At 40.2% G+C, this 12,051-nt stretch overlaps 1 protein-coding gene across 1 annotated transcript in view; it reads left to right on the forward strand.

The window, feature by feature from the left end:
* Positions 1 to 7,942: 7,942 nt before the first annotated feature.
* Positions 7,943 to 12,051, forward strand: part of DYRK4 (dual specificity tyrosine phosphorylation regulated kinase 4) — a 110,250-nt gene continuing 106,141 nt past the window's right edge. The window contains exon 1 of the mRNA XM_061637885.1: positions 7,943 to 8,244. Coding sequence (XP_061493869.1) covers positions 7,943 to 8,244 — 302 coding nt within the window. The remainder of the gene's footprint in view (positions 8,245 to 12,051) is intronic.

Here is a 12,051-nt window from a genome sequence, read left to right on the forward strand (position 1 = left end):
GTATTCTAAAGCGGCCTCTGGAGAAATAAAATAAGCTTAAAGGAGAGTATACTGAAGATGAGCTTGTCTGTTTACATAAACAGCATAACATACAACCCTAACTAAAAGTTCACAAGTGAAAAGGAAACAAGGTATGAATGAGAGATTCTAGTCTACTTTTTCTTATTGTACTTTTTCAACAATCTTTTTAGCTCCATTTGGAAGCAGTACCAACCAGCTGAGAAGAGCCCCTGTGAAATCACCCACTCAAAGTCTCAGGCTTGGCCTCTCTAGGTTAGCAAGAGTGAAACCCCTGCACCCAAATTTTGCAAGTACCCAAGTGCATGTGATGACTTTAGAAGGTTGTAAATCAAAATTAAATACCTGGGGTGAGGGGGAGGATTTTTATTTTTTTTAAAGCGGTGTAGGCAATATGTTTATCATTCTGAATGGGAAACTAATGCATCTTTTTTTAAAAATCCATGCTGAAGTGTAAGGTTACAAGCTACTGAGAACGCTTAAAGTAATCTCCAATAATGTTAATGTTGTGACCCCTCTTCTGTGCTTGGCAAATTTATCCCAATTTTATCAGTGTGTGGCAGCTTGACTTTTCATGTAGTTAAACATAAGAACATAAGAACATAAGAAGAGCCTGCTGGATCAGGCCAGTGGCCCATCTAGTCCAGCATCCTGTTCTCACAGTGGCCAACCAGGTGCCTGGGGGAAGCCCGCAAGCAGGACCCGAGTGCAAGAACACTCTCCCCTCCTGAGGCTTCCGGCAACTGGTTTTCAGAAGCATGCTGCCTCTGACTAGGGTGGCAGAGCACAGCCATCATGGCTAGTAGCCATTGATAGCCCTGTCCTCCCTGAATTTGTCTAATCTTCTTTTAAAGCCATCCAAGCTGGTGGCCATTACTGCATCTTGTGGGAGCAAATTCCATAGTTTAACTATGCGCTGAGTAAAGAAGTACTTCCTTTTGTCTGTCCTGAATCTTCCAACATTCAGCTTCTTTGAATGTCCACGAGTTGTAGTATTATGAGAGAGGGAGAAGAACTTTTCTCTATCCACTTTCTCAATGCCATGCATAATTTTATACACTTCTATCATGTCTCCTCTGACCCGCCTTTTCTCTAAACTAAAAAGCCCCAAATGCTGCAACCTTTCCTCATAAGGGAGTCGCTCCATCCCCTTGATCATTCTGGTTGCCCTCTTCTGAACCTTTTCCAACTCTATAATATCCTTTCTGAGATGAGGCGACCAGAACTGTACACAGTATTCCAAATGTGGCCGCACCATAGATGTATACAACGGCATTATGATATCGGCTGTTTTATTTTCAATACCTTTCCTAATTATTGCTAGCATGGAATTTGCCTTTCCAGCCCCATGAAATTATTTTGAGCTTACCCATCAGTGGCCCGGCAAGATCATCATCATCATTACTGTTTATTTGTATGCCGCCTTTCCATAACAATTTATGCACAAGGTGGCTCACAACACGAACAGGAAAGAAAGTTACACAACTCACTGTAAGAAATAAATTCAAATGGTCAGTAAGTTAACAAAAACATCATAAAAAACATACAATAAATTGATACATCCTTATAATTCCTAATAAAATCCAACAATAAAATACAGAAGCATAATCCCAATAACAGCAAAACAAGAATCCAACAATCAGAAATTAAACTTTTACCCAAACAGAAGCCCCTAAACAACACCCCAGAGTCAAGGTGGTCTCTGGCATCTTCAGGTAGTGATACCTTTTGCAGCTGCAGCCAGTCAAGGCCCCACCCTTCCAGGCCAGGTGGAAAGAGGCCAGCAAGCAGGGAGAGGGTCTTGCAGTCAAGATGGTCTCTTTAAGATTCCTTAAATTCTGTGGTGTCTAGAGGTTGCATTTTTAAACATTATAAATACTCAGTGTATCATGTCACAGTTGACTTGTGTACCTTGGATATTTAGCTAAAAACAATCTTGAAGTTATACCTTGGTATCGTCATCCTTTTGATAAAAAACATGGTTTTCAGGAATTGATACTTTTGCCCTGCCTCAAACTGCCACATACTATTACTCAGATATTTGTAAGAACTATTATCTGATGTTTGCATTTAAGTATGGATTTTGTTAATAAAAATATATTATGTATCATTGTGACTTTTAAGAACTGAAATAAAATATTTGTAGAAATAGCAAAAAAGTTGCTTGTCTTCACCATTTTCAGTTTTCCTTGGTTCACACCATTGGCTCCTGAAGTACACAAAATGACTGGTTCAGTTTCAGTTTGCTTTGAAGAAAAGTGCTCCAGTATTTCTGTATTCCAGTTTGGATATATACTTGCAGCACATCATTCACTTGGGAGCAATAAAACTTCTGAATAAAATACAATGTTGCTTTTTATCTTTTAGATTTTTCTTTTTTTCTCCTTTTTTCTTTCTTTCATTGGGGGGACAGGGGATTACAAAAGGTTGCATCGTAGGTGAATCGAGTTGGATTCAAGCTAGCAAAATGATGAGCAGTCTACATCAGAGTGCTAATGTGCTGGCATAAATGTTCTTGAACTAGGTACTGGTCTTGTATTGACATTCATCATTTGCTTTAATGTTTCCAGAATCAGAAGTCCCATCTACTTCTCTGATCCTAAAATATTGAATCAGAAGCTTTCTTGTGTGGATTGTTAAGCTTGCAGGCTGGGGAAATAGCACAGAAGGACTTGAGATTTCATTTTTCTATGTCAGGTATAAATGGTTAAGGAAATAACGGTAAATGGCAATTTCATTTTTCCTAGAGTGTCCGTTAAGCATTGATATCATTTAAAGATGTTCACATACAGGAATTCCCAAACTCTAACAGAGTCACTAGCTAAATCCTGTCCTTCCTATTATTTACTTAACCATAGAAAAATATGCTGGCAATGCACAAATCTGTCCCTTACTGAAGCAGTGTTACTAAACTGTTCTACCCCAATGATTTCATCATGTTAATTTCTTTTTAAAATTGCTCCCAAACAGAGATGTTATTCAATTACCATTCTTGCCATTGTCTTTTAAAATGTTTGCCTTACATTACCAAACACCATTCTATCCTCTTAGCATCTGCCTTTTTGCTGGCTTCTGGTCTTTTCCATGCACCTATTTGGATATTTCACATATGGCTTTTTTTATTGTATTTTCCCAAGCATGATTTTGATTTCCCAGGACTGAACTACAAAGTTTGTCTACTGCCACAGAAATATTATTGGAAGATATGCTTATGCCCTGATGTTTAGGGGACTCTTCCCAGTCTCCTGGTAATCTTCCTTTAAGTTACCGTATCATTTTCTTCTGCCATTTAGTACAAGGTAGTATGTACTTCTATAAATCATGGCTAGGACTACAGTAGTCACTATAATTTATAAATGTTTGTCTTCGGCCCATATTACACTCTTCAGGGGGAAAATCCAATTGCAAATGTTTAAAGAAGCTCTGAATATTACATCTGTGAAGTAAAGCACTGTGCTGCTGTTGCTGCTGCTTCCGCTTCATCATCATATCACCATCATTCAATCATTAATAATAAAAGCATATTGTAGAGGGAAAATCTGGCGCAGGGAAGTGGCAGGGGGGAAAGGTTGCTCTGTACTTTGACTGACAATCCCTAACCCCCCCCCAAGTAATACTTCCCAGTCCAGATTTATGAAAAAAACACATGTGGAACCCTATGGGGATGGAGCACTTGGAGGAGATTTGGAATCGAGAACTGGAAGGCATGAAAAGCACTAAATGCAAATATTACTTCATTCCAAATTCTTTCCCCCAGAAGCTGTTGTTTTTTTCTTCTTTGATAGCAAATATACATTGCGATTCTGGTACAGCCTTTTGACATGTAATGAATTTTAAAGTGTTTTACCCAACTCTCATCAAATTGAAGTTGAGCCAACTTACGTAAACAAACAATATAACACGGGGGGAAAAAGATTATTTTTAAAAAGCAGTTATAAATTCAAAGCCGCAGCCCTGGGTAGGTTAAACACAAACAGTTAATAACAATTAAAATACACTAAAACTTTGATAAATAAAACAATTTTCAACTAGCATATAGAAAAAATCAAAACAAGTGCTAGAATAACACGTTTGAGGGGAGCCACTTGTTTCATGACTGAAGGCAGGGCACTTGGAGTGGGTCCTTGATAGAATACTGTTACACAGAGATCATCTATGGGAGAAGGCATTTTTTCGTATACTTTGGTCTAGTGCAAATTAAGTTAAAACCAGCACTTTGAATTGCACCTGGAATGAAACCACCTGGTTTTTCTACATAGTATTCATTATGATGGGTATCAATTAATAATCTGGCTGTTGGATCTGCATCAGTTAAAGTTTCTGAATAGCCTTCAAAGGCAACCCAAGTACAGGACGTAAATTTTAAAATGTTAGGTCCAAACCCAACCACGAGCCGTCACGACCTACTCTAATGAACAGAATCATTAGAAAGTTCATTCTGGGGCCTCGTAAAAGGAGTGTAATGAGCCCCAAGGTGCCATCGGGCTCAGGCTTCAGTTGGTAGGCTGTGGAGGAAGATGAAGGAGGATTGAGGAGGGGAGGCTGAGATACTGGAACAGAGGGTCATGGTGGGAGGTCCTCCCCTTTCCCTGAATCTGGCAGCTCTTGGTGGAGAGGTAGGAGTCCTTGCTTTCCCCTTCTCTTCTGGGAAGGGGAGAGCATCATCAGGGTCTGGGGAGGGCACTGATCCTCAGCTTGGGCTGAATGAGCAGGATTCAGAAGGGGAGGTGGGCTCAGCCTTGTCTCCCAGGACCAGGCAATGCCTACGAAGAAGGGAACAGACCCACCCACCTAGATGCAGTGTGCTCCTGCAAGCTTCACATTCCCACAAGGCATGGGAATTCCTTGAAGAAGTACACCACACCTCAACTTTCAAAGTTTGGCGAGTAAGCATGGGCATTCATTGTGGCAACTGTGTATCTCCTGTGCAGTCTTGAACTTCTTTTCCCTAATCTTAGATTCTTGAGGGTTTTTTAATTTATTTTTATTTCCATTTTCCATTAACATGTATTTAGTTACAAAATAATACAAAAAACCTTTTAACTCCCTTTCCCTCCCTTTCCCCTAATGACTATTAACTTTCAAGATTTTATTTTGAGATTCTTGAGTTTTGCACCTGCTCCTAGCCCAGCGAGTCCCCCCATCGCTTGGGGACTGTAATAACTCTTTGGCTGCTGCTGAGTTTGTACTGTTACTTTATTTCAATAACAATTTCTTCCTTACTTCCAAGCAAGAGCCTTTGTTGTTGTGTTTTTGGGGGGCTGGGAGCCCTTACTATATGGAACAATTTCAGTGAATGGTACTGCATGGACACAATTGTAGTAGAGATTCAATCTCTCCTCACCATCTTTGCTACAGAGTAGGCTCTAATCTTTTCATCTGATTCATCCCAAATAGGGTTCCATTTGCATTCTAGCTGCCTTCCCTGCTGTTTCATTGCTTGAGACTTCCTGATGAACCAGATGTCCTAGCTCCCACCCCAAGACACATGGCAGAGGCTCTTACTTAAAAGTAAGAGAGAAAGCTTTATTCAAGCGAGCACCAGTACAGCATGTTCAGCTGTAGGCATAGGATACAAGGAACCCAATATAAGAGCTGGATCAGAAATTCAGGACTAGACAGAAGCCATGAAGATGTCCCATTAAGCTCTCATGCCCCTCACACCATTCTGCTTTTAAAGAAGGTGAGGTGGAGAATACTTACGTGTGAGATTCTCTCCCCTTATGGGAATGGTGTGGCATAACACAGCATGACTGCCATGGGGGGCACAGTGTCACACAACATTAGAGAGAATACTGTTATTGCTGCTTCTCCTCTCCCCCTCTGCATAGCCACATGTTTACCATGGGAAGTGAGTTCAGTCCCGCTGGTCCTGATTATGGCGATACAACTGTTAACAGCAAAATAACTCCATTTTCTTAACGAACGCCTGGACGTCAAGTAAGCAAGTCCCTAGCCCTCCTAGAAACAAACGGTGCTGGTGCCTTTCTCAATGATATCTGTGAAATGAGACCACTGCTCCTGCCTGTCGGTACTTTTAACCACTGAGTGAAGTCAGCTGTGTCTGATAAGTGAGTTGTTGGGATGGTACATGCAATAGGAATCCCTGGGGTCCTAAAATGTTGCTTCCTTCTTTTCCCCTTCAGTGCACTTTTTCCTGCTTCTGTCTTACTTTCTGGTAGCCCCTGGAATCTCTGTAGTTTGCCTATTTTTCTTTTGTTACCTAGCAACCAGAATGCATCTTATCAGTTCATCTGAGATCAGGTATTCCCTCAAAGTTATTTTCTGCATACACTGTTGTTGTTATGTGCCTCCAGGTCGACTACGACTTATGGAGACCCTATGAATCAGCGACCTCCAAGAGCATCTGTCCTGAACCACCCTGTTCAGATCTTGTAAGGTCAGGACTGTGGCTTCCTTTATGGAATCAATCCATCTCTTGTTTGGCCTTCCTCTTTTTCTACTCCCGTCTGTTTTTCCAAGCATTATTGTCTTTTCTAGTGAATCCTGTCTTCTCATGATGTGTCCAAAATATGATAACCTCAGTTTCATCATTTTAGCTTCTAGTGATAGTTCTGGTTTAATTTGTTCTAACACCCAATTATTTGTCTTTTTTCACAGTCCATGGTATGCGCAAAGCTCTTCTCCAACACCACATTTCAAATGAATTGATTTTTCTCTTATCTGCTTTTTTCACTGTCCAACTTTCACATCCATACATAGAAATTGGAAATACACTATTACATAATAAATGTGGGTGGATGTTAAAAAATCCCCTCTCCAAATGGGAAATGCAGAATGTGAAAACTTTGCAAAGAGGCTTAGGCATGTCTCCTGCTGTGCAGGCCCTAAAGCCAGGCACTCATTAAGAATTCACTGTAGAGTTCATTTACAATACAATAGTATGCATGTCTACTTCAGAAGTAAGTCTCTTTGTGTTTAACGGAGCTTAGTCCTGGTAAGTGGATACAGGATGGCAGCCTAGGCTTTGGCTTTGGGTTGGTAATGGGAAAAACAGGTTTTGTGCCTTAGTAACTGTTATCTACCAGAACAACATAGCTGACTTCCCTTCCCATGGTAAGCATGGGGGGGGGGAGAGAGAGGAGGAGGAATAACTATACTTTATAATTTGTGTTATGCCATGACCCCATGGCAAACACTTTGTGGCTGGCACCATCAGCACTTTCTCAACATTTGAAAATTGGCCCTTGGTCCAAGAAGTTTCTCCAGCCCTGACCTAAGTTACTTAAAAGGGGAACCTTTGACCCTCTAGCTGTTGCTGAACTACAACTCCTATCAGCCCCAGCAATGCCCAGGATTGATGGGAATTGTTATTCAACAAATCGGGAAGGGGGGCAAAGGTTTCCCACACCTGATCTAGGTGAACAAAAAGGTCTTCATCTTGCACCGAAGGATGCCAGACAAGCACTCCTGGAAAGGCTGTTGCATAGCTGGTGTGCCACTACCAAAAAGCCCTTTTCTTGGTGGTTACACTTTTCCTGCAACGGTTCTAGAGGAACCTGGTTGTACATTGCAGATAATTTAATCAGAGGAAGACAGCAAGTAGGAAGTGGTTAAACAGGGCTTCGACTACTTTCCACATGCCTACTTGTTGATGACAGCTTGGTAGTTTCATGAAGCTTGATCATCATATTCTCAAGAATTCCAGCCTTTCATACACAACACTGTTACATCACAGATACATCACCTGTGAAATTCTACTGGCCTGTCATGTACCCACTAGGTCCCATTGTCGTCTCTGGATGCTATAAATACTGAGAAAAAATAAAATTGGCAAAACTGAAATGATACAGAAGGATGCTACTACTTTGATTTTGATTTCACACTGAGTTCAACTGGTGGCTGGCATTCTTGCAACCCTGGAGTTTGCTGTTCTTGGGATGAGTTCTTGAGTATAGTGGGAATGCCACAGAAAAAGAAGATATCACTCATTGAGCAAAATAAGCAAAGACCTACTGCCGAGCGTAAGTTGGAGACAGGCGATTTTCAGGATAGAACTGGGTGTTCAGGTGCACCAAGAACAGTTGCTTGCCCTACTCCATGCAACCTGAGTCTTTCTGGGGCTCCCAGTGTAGAAACTGGTGATTCATTGGAAATCTCATGGAAGACCTTTCTATCTGTATTAAGGTCAATGGAGGAATGTTCAGAAAACAAGATGAATGCCTTGGTTCCACAGTTAATAACATCTCAACCAGTTCTCTCACGGTAGGGAAATTTAAACATTCGCTGCTTTTAGATTATTGCAAAAGGATGGCATATCTTTTCCTATATAATCTTTTCTAGGAAGTAAGATCAAGGGTATTGGTTCTATTACACTCAAAGGTAAAATTTTAATTAATTAATCAGAGTCATTTTGGTGACGGTCCTTGGCTTGTTGAATCCCCCATCCCCAAAAGGATGGCACAAGGTCTGAGCTATTGCCCATTTGAGAAGAGCAGTTAAGACCTTCCTATTTCACCAAGTCTTTGAGCTATTGGTTTTTGTGAGTTATGTCACATCTTGCTTGTATTATTGCATTCTTGCTTAAATAATACTGCAGTTAGTTGGTGAAGTAGTGGGATAATATTTGTATACAATAAGGTCTATAGCAAGGGTGAAGAACCTTGGTCCAGTAATCCTCCCCATTTGGTCCTCCTAGCCATTTTGGGAAAGCCACACTCTCCCACCCTACATCTGGCATCATACATGACATCAGGGGTGTGGGAGGTGATAGCAGGGCTTCAAAGGAACAATCAGGTGCTTAAAGGGGGCTCCTGATCCTTTGCCGGAGCAAAGTGTATTCCCAACCCCCCATCAGCTGATGTACAGTAGGAGCACACCTTGCTCAAGGAGTGCAGTGGAAGCTGCTTTTTCCAGCTATTAATTAAATAATTAAAGATTATTGATGGGACAGAGACACAGGGGTAGGCTAGCAAAGGGTGAGGGATTTTGACAGGTGGGTGGGACAACCCACCTGCCAGTCATATGATGGTGTAAAGATCTGGCCCCAGAGCCAAAAACAGGTTCCCCACTGGTCTACAGTATACTGAGAAAGAGTGTTACAGTTTATTAGTAACATAAATGAGAATTTGCCATGCTGTAACATTTTTTTCTTCATGTAAGAAAATAGTTTAAAATATACAAGCTATTTGGTGCAAACTGCAGATTTTGTTTGAGCCTCAACTTGATTCAGCTTTAGGATTGCAACTGTGGGAATTGTGAAGGCCTGTAGAAATATTTTTTCTTGATATTCTAGATATGCTGTGCCTGGCCAGAAGTACAATGTGAAAAAGTCCATCAAGAAAATAATCTCTTTTGGGATTATTCCTTTTGTCAGCAGAAATGTGTGGTCACACCCATACTGTTGGGGCCACTTTGCATTTGTTTTCCTTAGGTTAATTTATTTTAATGAAAGTGAAGTCATGTAGTTCTTTCATTTCCTCTGCTTGTACCTACAGAATTATTACTTAGTTTTTAAAGGAAGAACAAAGTACAATAATAATTTTTAAAACTGTAAAAAAAATACAAGAATATAGTCTAATTATCACAAATTCCAAAAGATAGCAGACTAAGTCCAGTTAACTAGGAAAAATTATTCTATGAATTGTCTTTCTTTGCACCATGTCAAATTATTATCATTATCATCATTCCAGTTTCAACCAGTCATCAATGGAAAGTCCATTTATTTTCCCACTAGCCGGCCACTTCTGTTGTAGCTTTACTATTTAAGATTGATTTTTTCCACAATGTGTTTTATAAATTTTAACAAGAATAAGAGGAGGGCTAATCCTGTTAGGCAAAGTGAGATGGTCTGCCTAAGGTTGCAGATTTTGGGGCACCATTAAAGGATAGCAAAATATCAATTAAAAGTTATTTGTATATATTTACGCATGGGGTAGGGTGCCTTGAAATCTATCTTTATAGGAGAGGATTTAAAAGATAAAATAAGGTAGAAATGACAGTATCTACATGATTTTAGACATGTTCTGGAACTCTGACTTCCAAGTCAGAATTTTGACGGTAGTCTGATGTCACAATCGTCACAGAACTTCCACTGGAGATTTGTTGATATATAGTCTGGAGGGGGGAGAAATTATTCCCCGAAGTATGAGAACTTTAGACTAAAGGTGATCTCCGTTATAGGCAGGAAGAGTATTTTAGGCTTCCTGAAGCTGCTACTAATGTTGTCAGGATGAAAAAAAAGTTATGAGCCTTTCAAAAAGCTGCTTAAGGACATGGCTTTAAAAGAATTTTATACATTGTTAGGATTCAAATTGTGTGTTTGCATCGTGGATCTGAACCTCTCACTATAAATATTAAAGTAGGTTAAAATACAAATTTCAAGCTATATTTTTATTTCTAACTCTATACCTGTGCAAAGAATGAAGCACTAAGTGTTTCACTGCTGTAGTACATATATACAGAATTCCATTGAGGGTTGATTCACATATTATGCATGGCAAACCCAGATCTGCCACTAAGAGCAGAACTACATGTTTGGTGCCAACTGTGGGTTTTCATGTTGCATTTGCATGTTGGTATGTTCGCATATGCAAATGCAACATGGCAGGACAGAAGTTGGGTGGGAGAAATTGCGATGGATTGCTCAAAACATCATTATTCTGCTGCTTTTCCTTTGCAACTGTTGGAGTAATTGCAGAAGCAAAGCAACAGATTAAAAACCATCATTTCAGCTTTGCAAATCCCCCATCCCTATTTACACATTAGCAGAAAACATAGGGCTGGGTAGCATATGTTGCTGCCAAAAGCACTGTTCTACTCCATGTTAACCAGTACAGGGTACCTGGTTGTACATAAACTGGGAACGGAGAAAGGAGGGGGGAAAACCCAGGATGCCGTAGGCTCTGGGGCCAGATATGCAAACATCCTTTGCATATCAGTCTAGCAGGAAGGAAAAGAAAATGCAGATAAAAAGGTTCCAATGATTTTATTTGAAAAAGTAAAAAAGCATGTGCCCAACACGTTTCGGCCACATAAACCTGGGCCTTCGTCAGGGGCTACAACAAATAAACATAAAGCAAATCATTACTTAATCCTTATCAAATTGCTATACATATTTTACAACCAAACCATGAGGAGAAAAGGGAACAAACTGCTTACTCACATACCAAACTTAGAGTCTGTCAACAAAGTCGTCTAGTAGTTGAAATGTAAAAATATAGCACACTGTGTAATATCACAGTACAGTATATTTGCTATACTGAATTAGAATATGAACGATGCTGTTTTAAAAGCATGCTTTAATGGAAAACTTACTCAGATTAAAATCACACAAAAACCAAGTGGACTGTGACAAATTTACTAATACTTGGTATTGCTTTATTCAGTATGTAAGTAATCAGGATGACCCAAAGAATCCACCAGCCCCACATGGATTATACAGCCACAACAGCAGCTGTATACTATAGCCAGCGGGGATTTTCCACATTCCGCAATGTTAAATTGAAAATAACCCCCATGCCATTCTGATGCTTCCCATAAACTCATTTCAAAACAAAACCGTACAAAATTTATAATCCTGAACTCAGAAATGCTTGCTTAACAACCCTGTAAATTTTCATGGCGATACACAAAACAGTCAGAGAGAACAGAGTTCAAAGTCTAAAAAGAGAGAAAAGAACCCCAGAGCCCTTTTGGACTTTTTTCTCTGAGAGTTCTCATAATCTGTTGAAATTCATTAAAAATCAGCCATGTTCATAGAGTACCTGTAATCCTAATACTGACGTTGCCCCATACTCTGACCTTCATCTTCTGTGGTTTAAGTTAAAAAAATGCCTGGCTGATTTTTAATTAATTTAAGAAATTTAGCATTCAACCCTATGATAAGGGCGGGCATGCTCAGTAAGAACCAACTGTCAGTGTTCTAAAAGCCTCACAGCTGCTGGGCTTGGCTAATCAGGAGGCCACGCCCACACCAGACTTTGTTTTCACTTGAGCCAGTCGTGGCTTCCCTCAGAGAATCCTGGTAGTTTGTGAAGGGTGCTGAGAGGAGACTCCTATTCCCCTGAGAGA

This window comes from Rhineura floridana, chromosome 8 (genome assembly GCF_030035675.1).
Source record: "Rhineura floridana isolate rRhiFlo1 chromosome 8, rRhiFlo1.hap2, whole genome shotgun sequence".
Classification (NCBI taxonomy): Eukaryota; Metazoa; Chordata; class Lepidosauria; order Squamata; family Rhineuridae; genus Rhineura; species Rhineura floridana.